General features: G+C 48.2%; 1 protein-coding gene across 1 annotated transcript in view; it reads right to left on the reverse strand.

Moving 5' to 3' along the window:
* Positions 1-15,162, reverse strand: part of KIFC2 (kinesin family member C2) — a 336,639-nt gene that overhangs the window by 64,590 nt on the left and 256,887 nt on the right. The window contains exons 9-10 of the mRNA XM_069621788.1: positions 6,881-7,054; positions 1,813-1,960 (exon numbers count right to left, since the gene is read on the reverse strand). Coding sequence (XP_069477889.1) covers positions 1,813-1,960; positions 6,881-7,054 — 322 coding nt within the window. The remainder of the gene's footprint in view (positions 1-1,812; positions 1,961-6,880; positions 7,055-15,162) is intronic.

The following is a 15,162-nucleotide window of genomic DNA, read 5'->3' on the forward strand; positions in this document are numbered from 1 at the left end:
AGCTTATGGCTACCATGACGGCTCGCCTCTACCAGATACTCACAAGGTTATGGCTACTATGAATGCTCACCTCTACCAGATATTCTCACGTTTATGGCCACCACAAAGGCTCACCTCTACCAGATACTCTGAGGCTTATGACTACCACCCATGGCTCACCTCTACCAGATACTCAAAAGCGTATGACTAGCACTCATGGCTCACCTCTACCAGATACTCACAAATGTATGGCTACCACAAATGCTAACCTTTACCAGATACCCTCAAGCTTATGGCTACCACGAAGGCTCACCTCTACCAGATACTCAAAGGCTTATGGCCACCACAAAGGCTCACCTCTACCAGATCCTCTCAGGCTTATGGCTACCCGCATGGCTCACTTCTACCAGATACTATGAAGCTTCTGGCTACCACCCATGACTCACCTCTACCAAATAAACTCAAGTTTCTGGCTACCACCCATGCCTCAACTCTACTAGACACTCACAAGCTGGATACCACCCAGGGATAGACTGGGAACCAAAGAGGCCCTGGAAATACATTTAAAGTGGCCCCATATAACACATGTTCAGAAAGCGCAACCGTTTTCCTATCGGAACATTTGGAAATACAATACAAAAGAGGCCCAGGGTGCAGAGGGCTACCAGGCACTCTCCAGAGTTCCCTATAGGCCAGTCCACCCCTGATAGCACCCATGGCTCACCTCTACCAGATATTCTCAGGCTTCTGGATACCACCATGGCTCACCACTACCAGATACTCTCAAGTGTATGGTTACCACAAAGCTCACCTCTACCAGATACTCTCAAGCATATGGCTACCACGAAGTCTAGCCTCTACCAGTTACTTTCAAATCAATGGCTACCACGAAGGCTCACATCTATCAGAAACTCTCAAGCATATGGCTACCACCCATGGCTCACCTCTACCCGATACTCTCAAGCGTATGGCTACCACCCATGGCTCACCTCTACCAGATACTCTGAAGCTGCTGGCTGCCACAAAGGCTCTCCTCTACCAGATACTCACCAGATACTGGGCTGCCAACCATGGTTCACCTCTACAAATGCTCTCAAGGTCCCATCTCTCACCCTGGCTAACCTCTATAATTGCTCTCATGGCCATCGATTCCACCTAGCACTCGCCTCGGCTCCCAAGCTCCTGACCCCCAACTGCTGCTCACCTCTACCAATCCTCCTAGCATCCACCCCATGGCTCACCTTAAGTGGTCCAAGCTTCAGGTTCCCACTCATTGTTGAGCTCTGTCGATGCTCTCAAGCTACTGCAAATAGCTAACGTCTACCACCCATGGCTCCCAAGATCCTTGTTCCCAACCATGACTCACCTGTACCAATGCTCCCAAACACCTGGTTCCCACACCTGGCTACCTTCTATCCTTTCTACCACCCACCCATGGCTCACCTCCAGTTCTCCGAAGTTTTAGGTTCCCACCCATACCTCATCTCTATCAACCCTCACAAGATCCTATCGCTCACCCATGTTTCACCTCTATAATTGCTCTCCCAGGCCTAGCTTTCACCCACCACTCACCTATTCCAATGGTCCCAGTTTCCTGCTTCTGACCCAGCAATCACATTTTCCAAACCTAAAATGTTCCTGGCTCTCATCATGGCTTGTCTCTTCTCATCCTTCCAATTTACTTTCCCCCACCTTCCACTCACTCTATCAATCCTTCCTTCCTAAAACCTATTTCCTAACTCCGGCCAACCGCTCGCTCCTCTGCGAAAGCTCTCTAGCCAGCCCTGCCAAAGTGCCCTGCCCCAAGCACCTTCTGCCCACGAGGACTCGCACCTGAGAATTGCTCCCGGAGCTGGTCCAGGTGCTGCTCCGAGCATTGCGACGCCTCCTTGATGGCCTCCTCTTTCTCCGCTTCCAGGTGGCGGATCTCCTGAAGCAGCTCCTCCCGCAGCTGCTGGATCTCAGACTCGTAGGAGGAAATCTGTGACGCAAGAATAAACGCAATCAATCATTTCATTGGACCAGAACTGGAGGCACCACTTGTGAAGTCCTAGACCCGCGACTCATGGGTGAAGAACTATGGGGTTTCGGGAAGGTGTAAGCGTGGAAGGTATAGCTCTAGGGGTGGGCCATTTCTGTACGTGCAGACAATCCTGACTGATGTTTGGTGATATTTTCTCAAGTTCAGTGGTACAACAACCCTCACTACAAGCACTGAACATTGGGCTTCGGACATTAGCTGAGTGATCCTAACAACATTCCAGACAAACCCCTTCAAGGTGAGGAAGCCCTTCAGTGAGTCATGTCGTGGTAAATATTCGAAAGCCTTTAACAAACCCTGTGATTAGGCGAGTGCAATGATACCAGACAATACTTATACTATATTTGTAGTACCGTGACATAATAAAAATGTCCTTATATAAGGCCCATAGCATGGGAGATCCTCCACAGTCTTGTGTTTCCTAATGGTCTGGGAATGCCCTAATAGAAGCTCTGGCATGCACTGTACGGAGAGGCCTTTATTCAACTATATAGCACAACCACCGGGAATGTCCGCAAAGAAGTGCTCAGTAAATGGAACAGCGCTTATAGGCACTATGCAATGTGTGGCACTGGAATGTTGTTATGCAACCATGCAGTCCCTTATAGAAGCAGTAAAGCTTATAGAAGCTGTGCAGTACAACAGCATGTAGAATCCCTTAAGCAGTTAATCCTATAGAAGCTATGCAGTACAACAGCACAGAGAATCCCTTAAGTAGTTCCGTTTATAGAAGCTGTGCAGTAAAACGGCATATGGAATCCTTTATGCAGAAGCTGTGCGGTAAAACAGCATATAGAATCCCATAAGCAATCCCTTATAGAAGCTGTGCAGTTCAACAGCGTAGAGAATCCCTTAAGTAGTCCCGTTTATAGAAGCTGTGCAGTAAAACAGCATATGGAATCCTTTCCGCAGAAGCTGTGCGGTGAAACAGCATATAGAATCCCTTAAGCAATCCCTTATAGAAGCTGTGCAGTTCAACAGCACAGAGAATCCCTTAAGTAGGTCAGTTTATAGAAGCTGTGCAGTACGACAGCATAGATAGTCCTATAAGCAGTTAACATCATAGAAGCTGTGCAGTAAATCAGCATATGGAATCCCTTACGCAGAAGCTGTGCAGTACAAAATCATAAAGAATCCCCTAAGCAGTTAAGCTTTTAGAAGCTGTGCAGAACAACAGCATAGAGAATCCCTTAAGCAGTTAAGCTTATAGAAGCTGTGCAGAACAACAGCATAGAGAATCCCTTAAGCAGTTAAGCTTATAGAAGCTGTGCAGAACAACAGCATAGAGAATCCCTTAAGCAGTTCATCCAATAGAAGCCATGCCATAAATCAGTACAGAGAATCCCATAAGTAGTTCAGTTTATAGAAGCTGTGCAGTAAAACAGCATAGATAATCCCATAAGCAGTTAAACTCTTAGATGCTGTGCACTATAGCATCATAAAGACTCCCTTAAGCAGTTAAGCTTATGGATGCTGTGCAGCACAACAGCATAGAGAATCCCTTAAGCAGTTAAGCTTATAGAAGCTGTGCAGTATAACAGCATTGACAATCCCTGCAGCAGTTAAATGTATCAAAGTTGTGCAGTACAACAGAATAGAGAATCCCATAAGCAGTTAACCTTATAGAAGCTGTGCAATACAACAGCATATATAATCCCTTAAGGAGACAAATTTATAGAAGCTGTGCAGTAAAATAGCATAGAGAATCCATTAGGCCGCTAAGCTTATAGAAGCTGTGCAGTGCAACAGCGTAGAGTATCCATTAAGCTGTTAAGCTTATAGAAGCTGTGCAATAAAACAGCATAGACAATCCCTTCAGCAGTTAAGATTGTAGAAGCTGTGCAGTAGAGCAGCATAGAGAATCCTTTAAGCTATTAAGCGTATAGAAGCTGTGCAGTAAGACAGCACAGATAATCCCTTAAACAGATACATTTATAGAAGCTGTGTAGTACAACAGGCCATCCCCACCCTCTCTGGTCTACCCGTGCTGTTCCCTTGTGCACCCCACCCTTCCTGCACACAGGAGTCTGTCCTGATACATTCTGGTTTCACCATCACCGTCTTGTGGCCAATGCTGGATGTGACCTTTATGGACTTCATTGATTCACAGTGTGTCACCCTTTCTCAACTCTCATGCTGGACTTCCTTTGCATCTTGTACTCATGGTGGCCCTGAATCATGCTGTTCCCATCTTCATCTTGTATACTGGCTTGCAACATTATGTGTTACTACTGACTTTTGCAATTGTATTCGCTCTCCTCTCTTGCTTCTCCACTCTTTTTGACTGCTTACTCTCTGTTCTCTCCTCCTTTCTCTTCTCCCTTTTCCTATCTCCTCCCCTCCTCCCCTTACTTTCTTCTATGCACTTACTCTATCAGAATTGTCCCTGGACCTACTATGATAGCAACCTCGTCTGTCGCTCCTCAAACCCCTTACTTTGCCCCCCCTCCCTCCAGCACTATATGAAACATTGTCATGCCTAGTTAGATAGTCACTTGTTTTGTTCCTCCCCTCCCTTTCTGCACCCCTCTCCCTCACCTTTTGTTTTTCTCTGGCTCTACTAGAAATGTCGTCAGGCCTAGTACGGTAGTCCCCCGTCTGTTTCCATTTCCTTACCACTCTCCCCCTCCCTTCCTTATCTATGTCTTCGCTTTTGCACTTTCTGAAATGTCGTCAGGCCGAGTACGATAGTTAATTTCACATCCTTACTGTTCGTGGCCTGTAAGAATGTCATTGTATTTTCCCTTATTCCCTTCCTTGCCTTGAAGCGCTTTGAAACACATTGTGTATAGGCTCTATATCAATAAACTATCATATCATATCATAACAGCATAGACAATCCCTTCAGCAGTTAATATTATAGAAACTGTAGAGTACAACAGCATAGGCAACCCCTTAGCAGTTAAGCTTATATAAGCTTTGCAGTAGAACAGCGTAGAGAATCCATTAAGCCGCACTATTTATAGAAGCGGTGCAGTACAACAGCATATGGGATCCCTTACGCAGAAGCTGTGCAGTAAAACAGCATATAGAATCCCCTAAGCAGTTAAACTTATAGAAACTGTGCAGTACAACAGCATAGGGCCACCCTTTCTGGAAGCCTTTAGTACCATTTGATGCGAAAGCCTTTGTGTGTGAAAGCCCTGCTGTATATCGGGAGCACTCATAGAAATCGTCATGTAATGACGTGGGCGAGCTCTGCTGTACAATAACATGAGAGTTACCCTGCACACTCTCATCAGATGCTTTGCCTCCCAGCTGTAATCCCGGAGAGAGATCAATAAAGAGAGGTCCAACAGATAAAATGTCACACAAGCCCACAGCTAAGAATGCATTCATAGAGCCACATTTCAGATTCCAATGGGATGCTGGCAGCTATAACACGTTATGAATTAAACAGATATCACGATGCAACAAGAGATTCAATTGAATTAACACTCAAAGTATTTAAGGGTGACAATCTATGCAGTTTATTCTAATCGTTTATGAAAAAATATTTCACAGGTAACACTGTTTCACGTGAATCACATGCCTTGGGCTGAGAAGGCTTTTTCTGCTAGTATTCCATTATGGAAACTGTGGGCTCTACTGGCCACAGGTCCACAGTATCCATCCAGGGGAACATTGCATTGTACGCAGGTGCTGCATGGTGTCCCTGCACAACACCCAAACATCAAGTGCCTTCTCGATATGTAGATATGCATTGACTCATTCAGTCTGCGCTGAGTTAATGGGTGCATGGTGTTGTTAGTATTTGGTTAGAGCACTTTACACAAAATTTGTGTTGGATTTTATGTGTGCATGTTTTTATACTTGCTTGGTATCAGCGCTCCCTCCTGCAGAAAGACAAGACAGCTTTAGATCCACCTTTCAAGCACTGGTCCTATCCCATCGGGAGGGGGGCAATGCGCTCCTCGAAGGCCTCCCGTCGTCCTCCCATGTGCCCATGAGAAGTGTCCTACACGAGGATGCATCAAGTGTCTATGCAGACATGACCACATCACCCCAGCCCTTGTTGACCTTCACTGGCTGCCATTGCACGCACAAATCACCATCAAGTCTTGCTGCATCATCAATAAGGCAGTCGCCCTCAAGTAACCCCTCTACCTCACAGAGAATCTCAGCATCTCCGGCGGACAGCACACCACCAGGACACACGCAGACTTGAAATCTGCTGCTGCAAAAAGGAAAGGACAAGAAAACAAGCCTTCTCTGCCTGCGCCCCAAGACTATGCCTACTCCCCATCAGCATCAGACTCGCCCCCATGCTCCTACAATTCAGAAAAGAACTCAAGCCCCACCTCTCCAAGGAATCTCTCCACCTCAACACCTAGGCCATCACATCACCCCTCTCGCCACCTGACTCGTTAGACGCCGCCAACCCAGCCTCTGTGCCCCGCTGTATCCCACTGCGTGCTGTATATCTGTTATGTTGATACCTCTAAAATGCACTCCATTCTGTATCTGTATTGTTGTACACTTCTGTAAAGCGCTCCGTTGCTTCTCACCGGTAGGTCCGCTCTCGATAGGTACCATAATAATAATTTATGAAAATATGTATTTTGCTCTTTTCGTTCAGCACACCATCACGCTGGGCGATGTGGTATTTGTACTAAATAAGACATTCTTATGAATGCATATGAAGGCTGTGAGTAGCAGGTCCATTCTATGGCCCGGCCTTCTCCTGGAGAGATTTCTTTCCCAGCCTTTCTCCTCAGGGATTCATAATTTCCCTTTTGAGACAGCCTGTACCTGTTGCAAATGTTCTATACAGATTTCCCCAGAGGGTCTATTAACTTAGAAATACCCCTGAGCAGGACCACCATAGTGACCTCTTACCTCTGCCAACACCTCACTTACCTTTAGACGGAGGCTCGAGGTGAGTCTCTCTGAGCCTCTGAGCTGCTCCTCCAGGCGCTGGCATCTGTTCCCTTGGCTCGTGAGCTGCTCCACCAGCGTTTGGTTCCTCTCCTCAGCCTCGGACAGTGATCGCAATGTCACAGGGGATTCCACCTCCACCATCTTGGTCACATACTTCAGAGAGAGAATAGAGACATGGTAAGCAAGATGGAGACCTACTGCGCTGCCATGCCTTCCTCTCAAAAGAAACCTCTACATATCATGGTAAGCAAGATGGAGACCTACTGCACTGCCATGCCTTCCTCTCAAAAGAAACCTCTACATATCATGGTAAGCAAGATGGAGACCTACTGCACTGCCATGCCTTCCTCTCAAAAGAAACCTCTGCATATCATGGTAAGCAAGATGGAAGCCTACTGCGCTGTCATGCCTTCCTCTCCCAAGAAACCTTTACACACCATAATAAGCAAGATGGAGACCTACTGCACTGCCATGCCTTCTTCTCCCAAGAAACCTCTACATATCATGGTAAGCAAGATGGAGGCCTACTGCGCTGCCATGCCTTCCTCTCTCAAGAAACCTCTACATATCATGGTAAGCAAGATGGAGACCTACTGCGCTGCCATGCCTTCCTCTCTCAAGAAACCTCTACATATCACGATTAGCAGGATGGAGGCCTGCTGCGCTGCCATGCCTTCCTCTCCCAAGAAACCTTTACACACCATAGTAAGCAAGATGGAGGCCTACTGCACTGCCATGCCTTCCTCTCCCAAGAAACCTCTACATATCATGGTAAGCAAGATGGAGGCCTACTGCGCTGCCATGCCTTCCTCTCCCAAGAAACCTCTACATATCATGGTAAGCAAGATGGAGGCCTACTGCAATGCCATGCCTTCCTCTCTCGTGAAACCTCTACAAATCATGATTAGCAGGATGGAGGCCTACTGCGCTGCCATGCCTTTCTCTCTCAAGAAACCTCTACATATCATGGTAAGCAAGATGGAGGCCTACTGCGCTGCCATGCCTTCCTCTCTCAAGAAACCTCTACATATCATGATTAGCAGGATGGAGGCCTACTGCGCTGCCATGCCTTCCTCTCCCAAGAAACCTCTACATATCATGATTAGCAGGATGGAGGCCTACTGCGCTGCCATGCCTTCCTCTCCCAAGAAACCTCTACATATCATGGTAAGCAATATGGAGGCCTACTGCACTGTCATGCCTTCATCTCCCAAGAAACCTCTACACACCATAGTAAGCAAGATGGAGGCCTACTGCACTGTCATGCCTTCATCTCCCAAGAAACCTCTACACACGATAGTAAGCAAGACAGAGGCCTACTGCGCTGTCATGCCTTCCTCTCTCAGGAAACCTCTACATATCATTGTAAGCAAGATGGAGGCCTACGGCGCTGCCATGCCTTCCTCTCTCTAGAATCCTCTACATATCATGGTAAGCAAGATGGAAGCCTACTGCGCTGCCATGCCTTCCTCTCCCAAGAAACCCCTGCACACCATAGTAAGCAAGATGGAGGCCTACTGCGCTGCCATGCCTTCCTCTCTCAAGAAACCTCTACATATCATGATTAGCCGGATGGAGGCCTACTACGCTGCCATGCCTTCCTCTCTCAAGAAACCTCTACATATCATGATTAGCAGGATGGAGGCCTACTGTGCTGTTATGCCCTCCTCTCACAAGAAACCTCTACACACCATAGTAAGCAAGATGGAGGCCTACTGCGCTGTCATGCCTTCCTCTCTCAAGAAACCTCTACATATCATGGTAAGCAATATGGAGGCCTACTGCACTGCCATGCCTTCATCTCCCAAGAAACCTCTACACACCATAGTAAGCAAGATGGAGGCCTACTGCACTGTCATGCCTTCATCTCCCAAGAAACCTCTACACACCATAGTAAGCAAGACGGAGGCCTACTGCGCTGCCATGCCTTCCTCTCTCAGGAAACCTCTACATATCATTGTAAGCAAGATGGAGGCCTACGGCGCCGCCATGCCTTCCTCTCTCTAGAATCCTCTACATATCATGGTAAGCAAAATGGAAGCCTACTGCGCTGCCATGCCTTCCTCTCCCAAGAAACCCCTGCACACCATAGTAAGCAAGATGGAGGCCTACTGCGCTGCCATGCCTTCCTCTCTCAATAAACCTTTACATATCATGGTAAGCAAGATGGAGGCCTACTGCGCTGTCATGCCTTCCTCTCTCAAGAAACCTCTACATATCATGGTAAGCAATATGGAGGCCTACTGCACTGTCATGCCTTCATCTCCCAAGAAACCTCTACACACCATAATAAGCAAGATGGAGGCCTACTGCACTGTCATGCCTTCATCTCCCAAGAAACCTCTACACACCATAGTAAGCAAGACGGAGGCCTACTGCGCTGTCATGCCTTCCTCTCTCAAGAAACCTCTACATATCATTGTAAGCAAGATGGAGGCCTACGGCGCTGCCATGCCTTCCTCTCTCTAGAATCCTCTACATATCATGGTAAGCAAGATGGAAGCCTACTGCGCTGCCATGCCTTCCTCTCCCAAGAAACCCCTGCACACCATAGTAAGCAAGATGGAGGCCTACTGCGCTGCCATGCCTTCCTCTCTCAATAAACCTTTACTTATCATGGTATGCAAGATGGAGGCCTACGGCGCTGTCATTCCATCCTCTCTCAAGAAACCTCTACATATCATGGTAAGCAAGATGGATGCCTACTGCGCTGCCATGCCTTCCTCTCTCAAGAAACCTCTACATATCATGGTAAGCCAGATGGAGGCCTACTGCGCTGCCATGCCTTCCTCTCCAAGAGAAACCTCCACACACCATAGTACGCAAGATGGGGGCCTACTGCACTGTCATGCCTTCCTCTCTCAAGAAGCCTCTACATATCATGGTAAGCAAGATGGAGACCTACTGCGCTGTCATGCCTTCCTCTCCCAAGAAACCTGTGCACATCATGGTAAGCAAGATGGAGACCTACTGCGCTGCCTAGCCTTCATCTCCCAAGAAACCTCTGCACATCATGGTAAGCAAGATGGAGGCCTACTGCGCTCTCATGCCTTCCTCTCTCAAGCACTTCTGCATATCATGGTAAGCAAGATGGAGGCCTACTGCACTGTCATGCCTTCCTCTCTCAAGCACCTCTGCACATCATGGTATGCAAGATGGAGGCCTACTGCGCTGCCATACCTTCCTCTCTCAAGAAACCTCTAAATATCATGGTAAGCAAGATGGAGACCTACTGCACTGTCATGCCTTCCTCTCTCAAGAAACCTCTACATATCATGGTAAGCAAGATGGAGGCCTACTGCACTGTCATGCCTTCCTCTCTCAAGCACCTCTGCACATCATGGTAAGCAAGATGGAGGCCTACTGCGCTGCCATACCTTCCTCTCTCAAGAAACCTCTACATATCACGGTAAGCAAGATGGAGACCTACTGCACTGTCATGCCTTCCCCTCTCAAGCACCTCTACACATCATGGTAAGCAAGATGGAGGCCTACTGCGCTGCCATGCCTTCCTCTCCCAAGAAACCTCTACACACCATAGTAAGCAAGATGGAGGCGTACTGCGCTGCCATGCCTTCCTCTCTCAAGAAACCTCTACATATCATGGTAAGCCAGATGGAGGCCTACTGCACTGTCATGCCTTCCTCTCTCAAGAAACCTCTACATATCATGGTAAACAAGATGGAGGCCTATTGCGCTGTCATGCCTTCCTCTCTCAAGAAACCTCTACATATCATGGTAAGCAAGATGGAGGCCTACTGCGCTGTCATGCCTTCCTCTCTCAAGAAACCTTTACACACCATAGTAAGCAAGATGGAGGCCTACCGCGCTGTCATGCCTTCCTCTCCCAAGAAACCTTTACACACCATAGTAAGCAAGATGGAGGCCTACTGCGCTGTCATGCCTTCCTCTCCCACCTCTACATATCATGGTAAGCAAGATGAAGATCTACTGCGTTGTCATGCCTTCCTCTCTCAAGAAACCTCTACATATCATGGTAAGCAAGATGGAGGCCTACTGCGCTGTCATGCCTTCCTCTCTCAAGAAACTTCTACTTATCATGGTAAGCAAGATGGAGGCCTACTGGGCTGCCATGCCTTCCTCTCCCAAGAAACCTCTACACACCAAAGTAAGGAAGATGGAGGCCTACGGCGCTGCCATGCCTTCCTCTCTCTAGAAACCTCTAAATATCATGGTAAGCAAGATGGAAGCCTACTGCGCTGCCATGCCTTCCTCTCTCAAGAAACCTCTACATATCATGGTAAGCAAGATGGAGGCCTACTGCACTGTCATGCCTTCCTCTCTCAAGCACCTCTGCACATCATGGTAAGCAAGATGGAGGCCTACTGCGCTGCCATACCTTCCTCTCTCAAGAAACCTCTACATATCACGGTAAGCAAGATGGAGACCTACTGCACTGTCATGCCTTCCCCTCTCAAGCACCTCTACACATCATGGTAAGCAAGATGGAGGCCTACTGCGCTGCCATGCCTTCCTCTCCCAAGAAACCTCTACACACCATAGTAAGCAAGATGGAGGCGTACTGCGCTGCCATGCCTTCCTCTCTCAAGAAACCTCTACATATCATGGTAAGCCAGATGGAGGCCTACTGCACTGTCATGCCTTCATCTCCCAAGAAACCTCTACACACCATAGTAAGCAAGACAGAGGCCTACTGCGCTGTCATGCCTTCCTCTCTCAAGAAACCTCTACATATCATGGTAAGCAAGATGGAGGCCTACTGCGCTGCCATGCCTTCCTCTCTCAGGAAACCTCTACATATCATTGTAAGCAAGATGGAGGCCTACTGTGCTGCCATGCCTTCCTCTCTCTAGAATCCTCTACATATCATGGTAAGCAAGATGGAAGCCTACTGCGCTGCCATGCCTTCCTCTCCCAAGAAACCTTTACACACCATAGTAAGCAAGATGGAGGCCTACCGCGCTGTCATGCCTTCCTCTCCCAAGAAACCTTTACACACCATAGTAAGCAAGATGGAGGCCTACTGCGCTGTCATGCCTTCCTCTCCCAAGAAACCTTTACACACCATAGTAAGCATGATGGAGGCCTACTGCGCTGCCATGCCTTTCTCTCCCAAGAAACCTTTACACACCATAGTAAGCAAGGCGGAGGCCTACTGCGCTGCCATGCCTTCCTCTCTCAAGAAACCTCTACATATCATGGTAAGCAAGATGAAGATCTACTGCGTTGTCATGCCTTCCTCTCTCAAGAAACCTCTACATATCATGGTAAGCAAGATGGAGGCCTACTGGGCTGCCATGCCTTCCTCTCCCAAGAAACCTCTACACACTATAGTAAGCAAGATGGAGGCCTACTGCGCCGTTATGCCTTCCTCTCTCAAGAAACCTCTACATATCATGGTAAGCAAGATGGAGGCCTACTGCGCTGTCATGCCTTCCTCTCCCAAGAAACCTCTACACACCATAGTAAGCAAGATGGAGGCCTACTGCCCTGTCATGCCTTCCTCTCTCAGGAAAACTCTACATATCATGGTAAGCAAGATGGAGGCCTACTGCGCTGCCATGCCTTCCTCTCTCAAGAAACCTCTACATATCATGGTAAGCAAGATGGAGGCTTACTGTGCTGCCATGCCTTCCTCTCCCAAGAAACCTCTACACACCATAGTAAGCAAGATGGAGGCCTACTGCGCTGCCATGCCTTCCTCTCTCAAGAAACCTCTAATATCATGGTAAGCAAGTTGGAAGCCTACTGCGCTGTCATGCCTTCCTCTCTCAAGAAACCTCTACATATCATGGTAAGCAAGATGGAGATCTACTGCAATGCCATGCCTTCCTCTCTCAGGAAACCTCTACATATCATGGTAAGCAAGATGGAGGCCTACTGCGCTGTCATGCCTTCCTCTCCCAAGAAACCTCTACACACCATAGTAAGCAAGATGGAGGCCTACTGCCCTGTCATGCCTTCCTCTCTCAGGAAACCTCTACATATCATGGTAAGCAAGATGGAGGCCTAATGCGCTGCCATGCCTTCCTCTCTCAAGAAACCTCTACATATCATGGTAAGCAAGATGGAGGCTTACTGTGCTGCCATGCCTTCCTCTCCCAAGAAACCTCTACACACCATAGTAAGCAAGATGGAGGCCTACTGCAATGCCATGCCTTCCTCTCCCAAGAAACCTCTACATATCATGGTAAGCAAGATGGAGGCCTACTGCGCTGTCATGCCTTCCTCTCTCAAGAAACCTCTACATATCATGGTAAGCAAGATGGAGATCTACTGCAATGCCATGCCTTCCTCTCTCAAGAAACCTCTACATATCATGGTAAACAAGATGGAGGCCTATTGCGCTGTCATGCCTTCCTCTCTCAAGAAACCTCTACATATCATGGTAAGCAAGATGGAGGCCTACTGCGCTGTCATGCCTTCCTCTCTCAAGAAACCTTTACACACCATAGTAAGCAAGATGGAGGCCTACCGCGCTGTCATGCCTTCCTCTCCCAAGAAACCTTTACACACCATAATAAGCAAGATGGAGACCTACTGCACTGCCATGCCTTCTTCTCCCAAGAAACCTCTACATATCATGGTAAGCAAGATGGAGGCCTACTGCGCTGCCATGCCTTCCTCTCTCAAGAAACCTCTACATATCATGGTAAGCAAGATGGAGACCTACTGCGCTGCCATGCCTTCCTCTCTCAAGAAACCTCTACATATCACGATTAGCAGGATGGAGGCCTACTGCGCTGCCATGCCTTCCTCTCCCAAGAAACCTTTACACACCATAGTAAGCAAGATGGAGGCCTACTGCACTGCCATGCCTTCCTCTCCCAAGAAACCTCTACATATCATGGTAAGCAAGATGGAGGCCTACTGCGCTGCCATGCCTTCCTCTCCCAAGAAACCTCTACATATCATGGTAAGCAAGATGGAGGCCTACTGCAATGCCATGCCTTCCTCTCTCGTGAAACCTCTACAAATCATGATTAGCAGGATGGAGGCCTACTGCGCTGCCATGCCTTTCTCTCTCAAGAAACCTCTACATATCATGGTAAGCAAGATGGAGGCCTACTGCGCTGCCATGCCTTCCTCTCTCAAGAAACCTCTACATATCATGATTAGCAGGATGGAGGCCTACTGCGCTGCCATGCCTTCCTCTCCCAAGAAACCTCTACATATCATGATTAGCAGGATGGAGGCCTACTGCGCTGCCATGCCTTCCTCTCCCAAGAAACCTCTACATATCATGGTAAGCAATATGGAGGCCTACTGCACTGTCATGCCTTCATCTCCCAAGAAACCTCTACACACCATAGTAAGCAAGACAGAGGCCTACTGCGCTGTCATGCCTTCCTCTCTCAGGAAACCTCTACATATCATTGTAAGCAAGATGGAGGCCTACGGCGCTGCCATGCCTTCCTCTCTCTAGAATCCTCTACATATCATGGTAAGCAAGATGGAAGCCTACTGCGCTGCCATGCCTTCCTCTCCCAAGAAACCCCTGCACACCATAGTAAGCAAGATGGAGGCCTACTGCGCTGCCATGCCTTCCTCTCTCAAGAAACCTCTACATATCATGATTAGCCGGATGGAGGCCTACTACGCTGCCATGCCTTCCTCTCTCAAGAAACCTCTACATATCATGATTAGCAGGATGGAGGCCTACTGTGCTGTTATGCCCTCCTCTCACAAGAAACCTCTACACACCATAGTAAGCAGGATGGAGGCCTACTGCGCTGTCATGCCTTCCTCTCTCAAGAAACCTCTACATATCATGGTAAGCAATATGGAGGCCTACTGCACTGCCATGCCTTCATCTCCCAAGAAACCTCTACACACCATAGTAAGCAAGATGGAGGCCTACTGCACTGTCATGCCTTCATCTCCCAAGAAACCTCTACACACCATAGTAAGCAGGACGGAGGCCTACTGCGCTGCCATGCCTTCCTCTCTCAGGAAACCTCTACATATCATTGTAAGCAAGATGGAGGCCTACGGCGCCGCCATGCCTTCCTCTCTCTAGAATCCTCTACATATCATGGTAAGCAAAATGGAAGCCTACTGCGCTGCCATGCCTTCCTCTCCCAAGAAACCCCTGCACACCATAGTAAGCAAGATGGAGGCCTACTGCGCTGCCATGCCTTCCTCTCTCAATAAACCTTTACATATCATGGTAAGCAAGATGGAGGCCTACTGCGCTGTCATGCCTTCCTCTCTCAAGAAACCTCTACATATCATGGTAAGCAATATGGAGGCCTACTGCACTGTCATGCCTTCATCTC

This window comes from Ambystoma mexicanum, chromosome 5q (genome assembly GCF_040938575.1).
Source record: "Ambystoma mexicanum isolate Mex_15411 chromosome 5q, UKY_AmexF1_1, whole genome shotgun sequence".
NCBI lineage: Eukaryota > Metazoa > Chordata > Amphibia > Caudata > Ambystomatidae > Ambystoma > Ambystoma mexicanum.